Source organism: Pollachius pollachius (genome assembly GCF_949987615.1).
Source record: "Pollachius pollachius genome assembly, chromosome: 16".
In the NCBI taxonomy this organism is placed as follows: domain Eukaryota; kingdom Metazoa; phylum Chordata; class Actinopteri; order Gadiformes; family Gadidae; genus Pollachius; species Pollachius pollachius.
Window position 1 is genome coordinate 20,263,980 of NC_136949.1, and position 15,512 is coordinate 20,279,491.

Below are 15,512 nucleotides of genomic sequence, written 5' to 3' on the forward strand. Positions count from 1 at the left end.
CACGGAAACACACACACAAACATGGAAACACACACGGAAACAAACACGGAAAAATATATAATAAAAATATTATACTTCAACTACACTTTTGAAAGGATGTACTAAGTACACTTTTAGTATGTAACTGTATTCTGTACTAATTTTGTCGCATTCAATTATACAAAAATGTACTAAGGTATACCTTAAGTACTATAGATATACTTCAGTTTACTCCAAGTGTAAATAGTATTCTAAAATGGCACAACTTTTGACATCCTTTAGGTGTACTGAAGTACACCAGTGAAAAGTATGATTTCTAGCATTCGAAACACACTTGCAGTACAATTGCATTATATCACCATTGTGTTTGAAATATACTTAAAAAGGCATTACAATTCAATTGATAGTGAGTATAATATTGTTGATGTTCATTCTGTACACCAACATAATTATTGAATTTCCTCTCTCTTGTTTTCCAGGTGTGTGTGGTATCATAGTTTTCTATTCCAGTGACCTGTTGTTTTTGTGTTTCAGGTTTGCATGATATTTAACGCAGGGGAACTCAGCCTGGTCGAGTATGAGAACAACCAGATCCTGGGATCGGTCAGGACAGAGTTCATGAACCCTCATCTCATCAGGTTGGTGTGGGAGGAGAACAACATGGCACCAAACCAGCTTGGCTTGAACATAGAATAGTGTGTCACCATTCACTCGATCATGACACGTTCACTTTTGGTCCATATGATGTCATATGATGTGTAACATAGTATTGAAGTCCTATTATTCAAGAAAACCCACATGTTTACATGGTATTAAAGTACTATTATTGAAAAAAACGATATGTTTACATAGTATTAAGGTCCTATTATTGAAGAAAACACACATGTTAACATAGTATTAAGGTCCTGTTATTGAAAAAAAACATGTTAACATGGTATTAAAGTCCTATTATTTATTAACTCTGGCTCTAACTCAGTAATATAGTCATTTATTGTAGAAAACCCAGACTGTAACTCAGTGATATAGTCCATTTATTGAAAACAACTCAGACTGTAACTCAATAAAATAGTCCATTTATTGAATACAACTCATACAGTAATGCAGCAATATAGTCCATTTATTGTAACACAGTCTAGGGTTGTTGATGGAGGTTCATGCCTATCGTCATCATAAACAGGAAACCAATTTTAACAGCCGTAAAAAAAAAAATGCATTTTTAAAGGGAAAATAAAACGGTATGCTCATATTGACTCCAAGTTACGTAACTATTTGTACATAATTAACTTACCTACTCTGGCCGCTGTTTGATTTAGGCTAGTCTCTCTCTCTCTCTCTCTTTCTCTCTCTTTATCTTTCTCTCTCTCCTTCTCTCTCTCTCTCCTTACCTCTCTGTTTGTCTATCTGTGTATTCACAGTGTCCGTTTGAATGAGAGAAAGCAGAAAGGAGTGGAAGATAACAAGAAGCTTGCATACCTGATTGACCTGAAGACTATTGCCATTGGTAAGGAGATCTGGGCAGTGAATGTTTTGTTTCATTGGAATGGCATTGATCAATGGATAACTGTCCTAAATGCTAAATCACATTTGTACATTTGTTCTCCGGTGAGGGGCCAGACTAAGAATGGTTCACATAGACCCCCATGAACAACCGAGATAGAGGAGGAGAGTCCCGGCCCGGGGGAAGCCTGGGTTCAGGTGCGCGGGCACATGGTTGACAGTGAAGGTCAGGGGTCTCGACGGACCAGACCCGAGCTGCAGAAGCTGGCTCTGGGGACGTGGAACGTCACCTCACTGTGGGGAAAGAACCGGAGCTTGTGAGGGAGGTGGAGCGCCACCAGTTAGAGCTGGTGGGGCTTACCTCTACGTCTCAGCCCTGGTACCGTACTCCTGGATAGGGGTTGGACTCAGTTCTTCTCCGGAGGTGCCAGGGGCGTGAGGCGCCGGGCGGGTGTGGGGATACTCATAAATCCCCGGCTGAGCGCCTCTGTGTTTGAGTTTACCCTGGTGGACGAGAGGGTCGCCTCCCTACGCCTAAGGGTGGTGGGGGGGAAACGCTTGACTGTTGTTTGTGTGTATGCACTGAACAGCAGTTCGGTGCATACAGTACTCGGTATTCTTGGAGACCCTGAATGGAGTCCTGTATGGGGCCCCCGTAGGGGACTCCGTAGTTCTGCTGGGAGACTTCAACGCCCACTTGGGTAACGACGGAGACACCTGGAGAGACGTGGTGGGGAGGAACAGCCTCCCTGATATAAACCCGAGCAGCGTTTGATATTGTACTGTGTGTTACACAACATTTGTGAGGAGAATGGTGACCGCTTTTCCGAAGATATTGCAGACATACGTGTGACCTTGCAACCCCCAGTAAAAGCTCTACCTGATCGGGGCCAGCAGGAAGGAGCTGATGTCCGGTTTGCATTAATGCGCTATTTCAATACGCAAGGAGAATAAACACAAACACACATACACATATTTCTTTTATTTGGAAGCCGGTAATCGGAGGAGCATCATCCTCCCCTGGTGGGAGGGCATATTATTGCTCTTCTTCAATTGAAGCCACAATTTGTCCCATGAGGCCCACTATAGCATTGCTTATGGTCTCCAATATTTGTAAGATTTGCTCATTGAATTGTTGGTTCTGCTCAGGGAACAATCCATCCCTTCTTTCGTCCACCCTCTCCATGTGCTTCAGCAGATCCTGTTGCTGTGACTTCCTTTTTCGGTTACAATCATTTTTGTAAGACTTACTTAAGATAAAACTGAAATGTGATTTTCTTCTAAAACATTCAGAGTAACAAAGCCAAGAAATGTCAGTAAGTGGAGATGGTGCTCTATTTGACTGGTTACTCATGACATTTGGACTCTTATATTCTCGTATATTATTATTATATTATGTTGTGCATTAGAATATTTATTGTCTTTATTATTAGTATATTATTATATAGTGTAATCGTAGTAAATAAAACAGAAACATAGCCAGGATACCCCCTAGGCTTTAGGGCACCTGGCATATTGTAGTCGGAATGCACAGAACTGGAACTAGACCCGGCACCGGCCCGGCCCCGTGGCAGTGGAAATGAGATATATGATGGAGGCAGAGTTAAGGGTTGATGGTGGCTCGTCGGACCTGTGAGTATGTCCATGCGGTCTACATGTGTTTTGTGGATCTGGAGTAGGCGTATGACCGGGTCCACCTGGAGAAACTGGGAGGTGCTGCGGGGAGTACTTCTCAGGGCCATCCAATCTCTGTCCTCCCAAAGTGAGAGCCGTGTCCGCGTTCTCAGCAGCAAGTCAGTTTCATTCCCTGGGGGTTTTGGGTATGGGGATGGGTTGCCGTACGGTGGTCTGAGGATCTCATCACTGCTTTATGCAAATGATTTGGTCCTGATGGCATCATCGTCCTGTGACCTTCAGCACTCACTGGATTGGCTCCCTGCCGAGTGAGGCGACTGGGATGAGGATCAGCACCGCTAAATCTGAGACCATGACTCTTATCAGGAACCGGTGGATCGCCTACTCCTGGTAGGAAATGAGTCCTTAGCCCAAGTGAAGGAGCTCAAGTACCTCTGGGTCTTGTTCGCGAATGAGGGTACGATGGAGCATGAGATTGGCCAGAGAATCGGAGCAGCAGGGCGGTATTACGTTCACTTTACCGCACCGTTATGACGAATAGAGAGCTGAAGCTGCAAGGCAAAGCTCTCGATCTACCGGTCAATCTTCGTTCCTACCCTCGAGGGATGGGTGATGACCAAAAGGACGAGATGGGTTTTCTCAGGAGGGTAGCTTGTGTCTACCTTAAGGCCGATTCATACCTCCGGATCCGGGAGGTGGCTGTGGTGGGGCTGGTGGCACGCCGCCACGCAGCGGTGGCATGTGACACCCCTAACCAACCCGCAGATTCTCTCCTCAAAATGTTGTGCCATTTTTAAATGACCATATATATATATATATATATATATATATACACATATCAGATATTATACTACTCTCTCTATTTTCGCGAATGGTTGGACTTCTGACTCAATACTGCCGCCTCGATTCCCGTTGGTATTGCTCTGGACGAAAGGGTTCCTATCCGTATTTACCGTAGGGTGTGAATGGGCCTTTAGGGATAGGGTGATCAGCCATCCGTGAGGAACTCGGCTTAGAGACACCGCTCCTCTGCTTAGAAAGGAGTCAGTTGAGGTGGTTCGGGCATCTGTTAAAGATGCCCACTTGGTGCCTCCCTTGGGATGTGTTTGAGGCCCGTCCAGTGGGGAGGAGATCTCGGGGAAGACCCAGGACTAGATGGAGAGATTATATCTCAACACTGGCCTGGGAACGCCTTGGGATCCCCCCATCAGAGATGGTCACTGTGGCCCGGGAAAGGGAAGTCTGGGACCCCCTGCTTGAGCTGCTGCCCCCGCGACCCGACCCCGGACAATCGCTTTGACGAGGAAGATTAGGATTGCATTTCAACACGAATTTCAACAAATCGGACAAAACTATGCTCCTAAAATAAATGACCAAACCTAGCTTTAAGTGGCTGACGGTTGTTCTTCGCCAACGATTACGCTCAATTGCTTAATCATCAGCCCAACTAGTCTACCCAGCTGTCCTCCAGTCAGCTATATGTGTTCTCAGCTGTGAGCGTACGGCCTGGTGCAAAGCACATCACTAGCTGGTGCCCAGCATGTGTTCTGGTCTGTATGCTTGTTTATGGGTTGGTATGAGTGTTTACATCAAGGCATACTTCAAGTACAGTTAATAGTCCCTCCCTGTGCAAGTCAGCATATCTATTATATATAGTATCTTTATGATCACTATGAGATTGTCTTAATTGTCCAGGCAGCTTATTGAAATGTGTGTATATTTCATGCGTCCTTGTAATAGCCAACTATATTTATTGCCTCACAAATAAAATGCACCGTAAGCACCACAGAATTTTCATGTTGATCTATACAAATTCAAAAAGTAATTTTATATAAAAGAATATTCTATATTATAGGATTTATTGAGTCTATCGTCTATTGACGATTGAGTCTTTTAAGTGGCATTTTCTTTAGGCTTTCAGTACAAAAAGGATCCAATCGCAGACATATTACTTGATTTCAACACTTTCTCTGAGTTTATTTTCAGCAAGAGACAGGTAACATACTGGCACGATCCGACAGAGACTGATGGGCACACTGAGCTTAAACACCCACAAACCAATCAACACAATTGAAAACAGATGTGTTCACAAAAAAGCGGCAATTCAAACAAACAAACTGACTGTCCCACCCCCTTGTCTGCAGCTGACGCCAGGCCACGCCCCCTCACGCCACAGTATATTTTTCAGTTATTGTTTCTGAGGTGAATGCTTCAAGGGATACTTCACCAGTGGAGATATGAAGGATATATGAAGTAAATAATTCTATGAATTACAAATGTGCAAACATTTTTGAAATCTGTTTATCCTAGCCGAAAAGGCAGAAAGTGGTCTCTCTGGCTCAAGAGTAAGAAATCCTCCAACTACCACAGTTCATTGCGCTCGCTGCACCGCCCGCCTGTTTCCGTTTGGAGGGGCAAGGACCCATTATACTAGCGTGCGTGGTAGGGCGAGCAAACTTTGTGTAAACATATCCCTGTGATACGTTGACTAGTTTAGACTTCTGCTCTTGTTTCTCAAACGCATCATTTGTATGCTACTGTACAGCATAAAAACAATAGCTAATTACAGTAGCTCAGCATATCAAGTATTTGAAATCAACCTTTTCTCCCCAGTTGAAATAAGTGTTTATCTTATACAGTAGGCCTACTTTTGTATAACAGCACTTGGGTTAGTAAACAAATCACAACAACCAACATGAATTTGAAGTTTTATTCATGGAAAAAATATGAACTTTTTACAAATTAAAACGTTTAGGTTCAGTAGAGTCAAAATAGTCACAGCTCATCTTGAGCATCTACTGTCTCCTGGTAGCCACGGTACTGCCCATCTTGTGGGTAATTAGCTCTGATGGCCTGGACAACACAGGAAGCCGATACTCTAAGAAAGAAGGAGAACAACATTAGCAAAGCAAGATGAATTATGCCTTGAGTAGCCTATACAGCATTACACAGACTTCAAGCTAACGTAACGTAGCCTATGCTCTGCCAATAAGATCGGCTACTTTCGGATAAATACATTGTCATGTTCCCCGGGACTCAAAACTATTATAGCCAATGTGTTAGTAATAACACATTGGAGCATGTTAGTATGCTCAGACGTCTGTTTCTCCCGGTGGGCTTTGGCTGGAGTTTCCAGTTCCTTTTCTGGGTCCGGAAATATGTATCCAATACCGAACTGTTCAGATGAGGCGTAAAGCCTGGGTGAGAGGTTACACACATGGCCCCGTCCTCGCCAGATTCAGCCATTTATTCTAGAAGAAACTGGCATCGCTGAAATTCGCTTCAGCACAGGGACTCTGTGTTAGTGTCCATAGGCGAACAGAGCAAACAGGTACACCACCAGTTCACTCTGGCGCGCTCCGGCTCCTCGTCCTCGGCAACAGGCAAGGCTTGTTCAGCAGCCTCCTCCTCTATTTGTCTCAATTCTTCCTGGATGTATTCTGGCTCGTATAAATAGCCCTGAATGTCAGAATCCAGCAATAGATTTTCAAAATCCACTTCGGCTGTTTCCCATTGTAAATTTGCTCCTGCCAAGGTTTGTGTCGGTCTAGTTCTCGAGCTAAGCGGCGAAAAAACATGGCGGACATTGTGTTTACACCTCGTACGCGAGCTCCCGCCCCCCTAATTTCTTATTGGTTGGCTTACAAATTGGCGGAAGAAGTGATTTGTAGTCCTCGGCCCTTCTAGCAGGAAAGAAAAGTTTTGCTGAGATGACGTCAAACGCGTCATTTGACGTCAAGTTAGGAGAAATTTAGATCAGGAAAGCTGGGCTAAGGGACGACTGGGTGAGTCTGAGGGAAAAAAAACTTTTTATATTTATCACAATAGCGATTTTATAATGATAGAACGCTGGTTCTGATTCGGTGACTAATACCTTTAATTCCATGGATACAGCAAATGCATATATGCCTTGACTGATTTTATTTCATCCCTTGCCATTAATAAAGGGATTTGTTCATAAATTAAAGCTCTTATTTGCCGAATTATCCGACCATGAAAGTAGTCCCACACATTTGATGTGGTATGGCTGCACCAGGTACCATTAGTAGTGGAACATGCCTGTAACAGTTCCCTCGTACAGAGCGGACGGAGTCAGGGTTGTGCTTGGCAAAATCCGGTTTTAATCATAGTAAATAATAATAACAGCGTGCCTGTAATTAGCCTGCCCCCCACAATGCGCATGATGGATATGTGTCTTCTTTGTAGCATGAGTTCGAACCCTGCTACACAGATATCCTTCTCTCTAAAAGTCTCTCTCTCTCTCCCAGTGGACTTATCTGGAGGCTACAACCTGGGAACCCTCAACCATGACTCTAGAATCGACTGGCTGGAGCTGAACGAGACGGGCCGCAAGCTGCTCTACCGGGACAAGAAGCTGCAGGTGAACCACGTCGACCCCGGGGGGATAGAATGATGCATAGTATTAACCTGAACTGGGCAGGGATCTGGAGACACAAACACTTTACAGCACTTTTAAAGCACCTGGAAAGGAGACAGTGGGACATGAGATAGTTGAAGTGGATAGTAGAGTTTGACCGTGCATTTATTTTACTTGGATTTTTATTTCAAGAGCCACTGAACACAAAATCTTATTTTCATGTGGGAGTATGTCTTCTATGATGTTGAACATAGTAATCTATTCCACTTTGTTAGCTTAACTTAAATGCTACCGTAATTCATCATTGTTGGATCCTGTTTTTGGGCAGTCTCTGTAGTCCACGTCCCACACTGCCCTCTCTACCAACCCTCAGGTTCACTTCACCTCGCAGTAGTCCTCTCTACCAACCCTCAGGTTCACTTCACCTCGCAGTAGTCCTCTCTACCAACCCTCAGGTTCACTTCACCTCGCAGTAGTCCCCCCACTGTCCTCTCTACCAACCCTCAGGTTCACTTCACCTCGCAGTAGTCCCCCCACTGTCCTCTCTACCAACCCTCAGGTTCACTTCACCTCGCAGTAGTCCCCCCACTGTCCTCTCTACCAACCCTCAGGTTCACTTCACCTCGCAGTAGTCCCCCCACTGTCCTCTCTACCAACCCTCAGGTTCACTTCACCTCGCAGTAGTCCTCCCACTGTCCTCTCTACCAACCCTCAGGTTCACTTCACCTCGCAGTAGTCCTCTCTACCAACCCTCAGGTTCACTTCACCTCGCAGTAGTCCTCTCTACCAACCCTCAGGTTCACTTCACCTCGCAGTAGTCCTCTCTACCAACCCTCAGGTTCACTTCACCTCGCAGTAGTCCCCCCACTGTCCTCTCTACAAACCCTGCAAACTGAGCGGCCCCTCCCGAAGAGGTACAGCGCAGGTGGGCCTTGAACTGCGATTGTTCAGAAAGACGTAACAGCTAACGACAACATTGAACTCTTGTGCAGGCTCGAACAGAGTGACACACAAACACACACACACACACTTTTAAGGAGTTTTTCCCCTGCTCCATATCCGTTAATCGCGCGATAAAAAAATTAACACTGTTAAAATTGGTTTTCATTAACGCCGTTAATAACGCGTCAAACAGCACTATTATATATATATGTTTATTTTGACTAGGACAATAGTGACTTCATTAATATTGTAGTGTTCTCCCCTTAAAGTGAATACATTTATCCCATTATTTTTCATCAAAAAGGTTGGCAGCAGAAGTCAAACCATATCTACCTTAAGGTTTCATTTGCAATCCAAATGTAAGATGTGAATCTCCCAATCTCCTCCAATGGAGTTACTTGTCAATGAGGATGAGGTAGTGGAAGCAAAGTGCACCATTAGAGAAGGCTCTCAACTCTTCCGTCCAGCTCCCCATGTACGACATGGAGGGCTTCTTGAAGGCCACTCTGCTCACACCTTTCTTCTCTCCTTCCTTCTCCAGCTTCACCTGTACGACATAGAAAGCGCCATAAAGACCACGCTTCTTTCTTTCTGCTCCTACGTCCAATGGGTGCCAGGCAGTGACGTAGTGGTGGCCCAGAACCGGGCCAACCTCTGTGTCTGGTACAACATCGACAGCCCCGAGAGCACCACCATGTTCCCCCTCAGGGTGAGTGATGGGCGGCTTCTTGTTGTGTTTATCAATAACTCAAACACGTTTCATCATGATTATGATCAGTCTATTATTATTTTACTTTAAGGAAAAAAACAAACCGTCTCTTAGATATTCAAATAAATGCAAACGCAATTATTTGAATCCTGTTTTTAATTTGAATACTTAAATTATTTATTTTTCCATGTGTAGATAACCAAACTTTGCATAGACAATTTACAATGGACTGGTGATGATCATCTGGAGATACATTCTATCGGTGTTTATCTGAAGATGAATTCTATTGGTGTTTATCTAAAGAATCATTCTATTGGTGTTTATCTAAAGATGCATTATGTTGGTGTGTCTGAAGATACTTTCTATTGGTGTTGATCTGAAGATGCATTCTATTGGTGTTTATCTGAAGATGAATTCTATTGGTGTTTATCTGAAGATGCATTCTATTGGTGTTTATCTGAAGATACTTTCTATTGGTGTTGATCTGAAAATGCATTCTATTGGTTTTTATCTAAAGATGCATTGTATTGGTGTTTATCTGTAGATGAATTATATTGGTGTTTATCTAAAGATGCATTATATTGGTGTTTATCTGAAGATGCATTATATTGGTGTTTATCTAAAGAATCATTCTATTGGTGTTTATCTAAAGATGCATTATATTGGTGTGTATCTGAAGATGAATTATATTGGTGTTTATCTAAAGAATCATTCTATTGGTGTTTATCTAAAGATGCATTATATTGGTGTTTATCTAAAGATGCATTCTATTGGTGTGTATCTGAAGATGAATTATATTGGTGTTTATCTAAATAATCATTCTATTGGTGTTTATCTAAAGAATCATTCTATTGGTGTTTATCTAAAGATGCATTCTATTGGTGTTTATCTCAAGATGCATTCTATTGCTGTTTATTTAAAGCTGCATTATATTGGTGTTTATCTGAAGATGAATTATATTGGTGTTTATCTAAAGATGCATTCTATTGGTGTGTATCTGAATATGAATTATATTGGTGTTTATCTAAATATGCATTCTATTGGTGTTTATCTCAAGATGCATTCTATTGCTGTTTATTTAAAGCTGCATTATATTGGTGTTTATCTGAAGATGAATTATATTGGTGTTTATCTAAAGATGCATTATATCGGTGTGTATCTGAAGATGCATTATATCGGTGTGTATCTGAAGATGCATTATATCGGTGTGTATCTGAAGATGCATTATATTGGTGTGTATCTGAAGATGCATTCTATTGGTGTTTATTTAAAGATGCATTATATTGGTGTTTACCTAAAGATGCATTCTATTGCTGTTTATTTAAAGTTGCATTCTACATGCGCTGATGGTTTGTTTGCCCACAGGGAGACGTTGTGGACCTGGTGAGGGCCGACGGTAGGACAGACGTGACTGTATCGGAAGGCATTGGGACATCCAGCTACACGCTGGACGAGGGGCTCATAGAGTTTGGCACAGCGGTGGACGATGGGGACTACGACAGGTCTCACTTCACCTTGGTTTTCTTGGATTTTAGCTAAATGCATGATGATTGACCAGTGGGCATGAGCTTATTGTGTGTGTGTGTGTGTGTGTGTGTGTGCGTGTGTGTGTGTCTGAAGAGCTACAGCATTCCTGGAGACTCTAGACTTGTTGCCAGAGACGGAGGCCATGTGGAAGACTTTGAGCAAACTGTCGCTGGAGGCAGGTCAACTGCACATCGCTGAGAGGTACACACAAAGGGGAATAAGTGTTTCTATCTTGAACATAGAGCAGAGTTGAATTTCATTTTACTATCTTTCTCTTTGAATTATTTTTTTTTCATCATATTTTTATTTGGCATGGGCATACACAAAGCTGAACACACTGAACACAGAATGTCTAAATATCCCTTCCCTGCACCCACATAAACACATACAGTGCATACATGCATATCTGCATACATAGGCCTACATGCATGCACATATACAACCACAGTCAAAAAACTAAACAAAAACATTCCTATACTAATAATACTAATAATGGTAATATAATAATAATAAGATGAAAAATAAAAAAAGCAACCGGGGGAGAAAAAAAAAAGCAATTCCTACAAGCAACAGATCAATGGAACACAAAATTCATGAATAATATGACCGCGATTAAATTTTTCCAAGGTTCGTTTTTCTTAACGGGGAAAATGTTGACATTTGGTCCAAAAACAACTTAAACTTAAAGATTGGCAGAGATTCATTTTTCCAAAAAAGTAAAATACATTTCTTAGCAAAATATGTTATAAGTATTAGTATGCTGCATTATTTTCTATCTAACTGAAAATCTGGGGACTCATTTAGTAAATATAGACAAGGGTTTAAATCAAATTCCAATTCCAAAACAGATTTCGTAAAGTAATGAATAAAATTCCAAAAGTTCTTCAACAAATTACATTTCCAAAACATGTGCAAAAATGTACCATCTTCATTTTTACATCTCAAACACTTTAGTGAGTTATCATTTGAGATTTTATGCATCTTTATTGGTGTAAGATAGAATTTATGAATGAACTTTAAATTAGCTTCCTTGATTTTGTTACTTGTATATGGTAAATTTATTCTTTCACAAATGTTTGACCAACTATTTTCATTTGAAACCAACCCTAGGTCCTTCTCCCAGATCTTTAATAAAGTTAGAAAACATGAGTGACCCGTTGTAGATAGGATACCATACACTTCACTGATTTTTCCTTTGATTGTGATTGAGAAAATTAATATATCCTCCATTTACGATAGTCCAAAATGTAACTTTTTTTCTTTGACTAGTGATCCAACAACATTCCGAATCTGTAGATATTTTAAAAAATCTGTCATGCCATATTCACTTTTTAAGTCAATGAATGATTTTGGTTGTAAGTTTTTATGGAATAAATCTCTAAATAGTTTTATACCCAAAGTTGTCCATTTACTTATATTAACTGATGTTAAATGTTTTTTTCAAATCAGGATTTTGATGGATAGGAGAATACATAGAAGTACAGTTAGTGAAGCCAAGTGTCCTAATACAGTCCTTCCATGCTAAAAGCCTATTGTAGACAGTGAAGCACTGATCCATGTTTTTTATAATATTAAATTGTTTTATAAATATAAGGGAATCCAAAGGCAAGGGATCAAACATGTTGGCCTCCATCTGGACCCACAATGAGTCTTGTCTCCCCAGTGACCATGATATTAAATTACGTAACTGAGCTGATCAAAAGTAATACTGGAGATTGGGGTGACCAAGGCCCCCCATGTTTTCTGGTTTCATGAGGTTTGTCAAACTAATCCTTGGCTCTCTTTTAATTCTGATATTGAAATGGGTAAAAACACTTCAATCAACCCCTCCGAACCTGAACCCCTGGCTGTTGTTTTATTAAATAGGCATATGTAAACCGGAAATGAGGAAGTCTCCCACAGGTTCTTCAGCGCTCTCACCATAGGGAGCACTATAACTCGCAGTCAAACCTAAACAATTTCTGAAACTTGGTATTTGGGCCTTATTTTACATTAGGTATATTTTGCTCAACGACCCATGGGGTCAGGCTAGATAGATTTGGCTGTACCTTGAACATTTTGAAAAATATAAAAAAAAAATCCTGAAACCTGACCCGTAAACCCAGAAGTTGGTTCACATGCCCCTTAAAGGCAGAGTTTGGCCAGGTTATGCACAAATATGATTATGCAAATTAGCCACCGTGATTCAATCAATTGTAACCCAATTGCAATCAATAGGGGTTATGCGGAGCGCCCAGCGTTCGAACCGGAAAACAGGTGTAAACGGGTCTAATCATTTCCGCTTTTCACTTCCGTACACTGGTTGACTGCAGCGGTAGGTGATCTCCTGGTAACTTCTAAGTTTCGCTTTAGTGTATTCTATTTAGTATTTAGTTTTCTATTTCGTGTGATTAAAATGTTAAAATACCAGAAACGGCAACATCTGAACAGCAGTTTTTGTTGTGTGCCGAGCTGTTCTGTGTCGGGGAAATTTAACTCTAGCGTAAGTTTCCACCAGTTTCCAAAGGATGAGTCAGTTAGGGCGATATGGGTCCGAAACATTAGCAAAGTCCTCGTATGTGTCCTCAATGCATAGCAGCCCAATATCAAAAGGGTGCCCATGCACACCCTTGGAGAGTGTACTTCTATGAAACAAAGTGGTAAAGGTAATATTCTACTATGAAAAGGTTCCAATTATAAAAGTAAAATATGTGGTATGCATAGTCTAATGGTTTCAGTAACTGCTCGTGACCTCCAAATACAGTGATATTGTTACAAATCATAACCTGCTGTGCCCCAGCTAATGTTTACATGTATGACCTCAGTGACTACACCTCACCTGATTCCTCCTTCCATGCACCTGTTAAGCCTGGGTCTTGTAACAATCATGCTGTTTACAGGCCCGGGTTTTACTCCCTTATGAAGTAAAGAGTCGCCATTATATTACGCTGCACCTCTAATGCTTCTAACCTTAGATCACTATACTTTATTTTAGCAAATTACTATTTTATTGCAGCACACATAGCCTAACTATTACATACATATTATACAGTGCATTTGCCTCAACCCTTACTGCAGTTCTGGGCTTGTGCCATTGTTGTTCCATTTCTGTACAGGCATGAACAGGGGGGACAACCTGGATAGTGAGCTCGGAGTAATGAGCTGTCTGAAAGAGCAGTGCAGCAGTGTGATTGCATACTGCTGTGCCAGCTTTGCATGAACACTGACTTGAGGTCATGATGACGGGATCTGAATCACGAAGCACTATCTGTATACAATACACAAAGAGACAATTGGACAGTTGGCAGAACAGATACCACTAAATTAAGACAAGGGGCTTCCTACAAGTCTACCACAATAAACATATATTGCTCAGTACTGGAATGCCTGCCACTACAGGGTGTCAATAGTTGCAAGTAGTAGCAATTGCAAAAGGGGAGGAAACACATATATATAGCTTTCGAATTTAATGTCATGGCAAGTGTCCTAATGATGTTATCGGTATAGTGTGTGTGTGTTTAGTATACAAAAATTGTTAACCATACGAGTAGAGGTATACCAAATATGTGTAGATAGAAATATTTACTGTCAATCAACTTTGCACAAATTACCTTCTTTCACTAACAGGTAGACTATAGCCATTTATCAAGTGTCTCAGAAGAATGTGTTGTATTTGTGAATATGGTGTTTACATAGTTGAGAACATGCTGGTGGCCAAATGAAAGCAGTTGCAGTGTAAATATATTCATTCTGAGAGGCTTGATGAACGCATTCTGTACAGTCATTGAACTGAAACAGACAATTTAACAAACCCATCCCTGAACATAGCCTACGCTCAAGCTGTGTGGTTTTTCATTCTTCTGCATGGACCTGTGACAAGCTGCTCTGACAGTGACAGTACCTCTCAACCTGTCTTTGTTTGAAACTGGTGGAAAAGAAGATACAGCATAATTTCATTCATCACAGTTGTCTTTATACAAATTAATGTTTTAGAAATCTGAAACACCTGCCAGAACGGTAGCAGCTAGTCGACATTAAACCTAGCAGCTATCCTAGTAGAGTCTACTAGGATAGTAGTGTCTGGTCTTATGCGTCTACTAGACACATACGACCAGCGTACCACGTCGACAAAGACCAGCTTAACCACACAGGACATCGTAGTAATTATACTGTTGGTAGTATAAACCCATCGCTAAAATGCAGTCTTCATCTGATTGTCTTAATTGTCTGTGAGCAAAAATACTGCTAAACTAACTGATAGCATACAAGTACACAACTAGGCTACTTACAGTTAACTAACGCTAACGAGCGATATTAGCAAAAGCTACAAATGTAAATACCTTCATAATTATGAATAAATGAGGAGGCGTAAAACTTAAATCCCTTGTCTAACAGAGTCCCCGGGGCTCTGGACGTCCGTTTGGCAATACTGTGCACATCGCTAATAGTTGTTCGGGGTAGCTCCTGTAAACACCGGCTGTAGAAGGTCGCCATAATAAACTCAGCTTATTGAGCAGCGCACGACCGGAAGCCAAGACCACTGTTTTGTAGAACCCGGAAGAATGTTGCGCATAAGGCCTATTGTAACCTCAAACAAACCCTGTAAAGCCCAATCCCCACGAAGGCTCTCCCCGCTATGGCCATCCGGAGGCGCACACAGCTTTTGGCCGTGATATTATATATTATTTTATATAGATATTTATATATCTTACTACTATATAATAGCAGGCCTGCCGGACAAGTTACTCCGATAAGTTGGTGAGTGCGTATGTGCCAAGCAGCCTGTAGCTCACATACAGACGTTGAAAGACAATGGTAAAATCGATCCCGCATCCCGCAATGTCTTGCGATATTGATATCCCCCCT

The 15,512-nt window shown here is 41.7% G+C and overlaps 1 protein-coding gene across 1 annotated transcript in view; it reads left to right on the plus strand.

The window, feature by feature from the left end:
- Positions 1–15,512, plus strand: part of ift172 (intraflagellar transport 172) — a 60,263-nt gene that overhangs the window by 6,744 nt on the left and 38,007 nt on the right. Inside the window, exons 13-18 of the mRNA XM_079753303.1 lie at positions 514–617; positions 1,395–1,480; positions 7,380–7,492; positions 8,973–9,140; positions 10,506–10,642; positions 10,761–10,868. Coding sequence (XP_079609429.1) covers positions 514–617; positions 1,395–1,480; positions 7,380–7,492; positions 8,973–9,140; positions 10,506–10,642; positions 10,761–10,868 — 716 coding nt within the window. The remainder of the gene's footprint in view (positions 1–513; positions 618–1,394; positions 1,481–7,379; positions 7,493–8,972; positions 9,141–10,505; positions 10,643–10,760; positions 10,869–15,512) is intronic.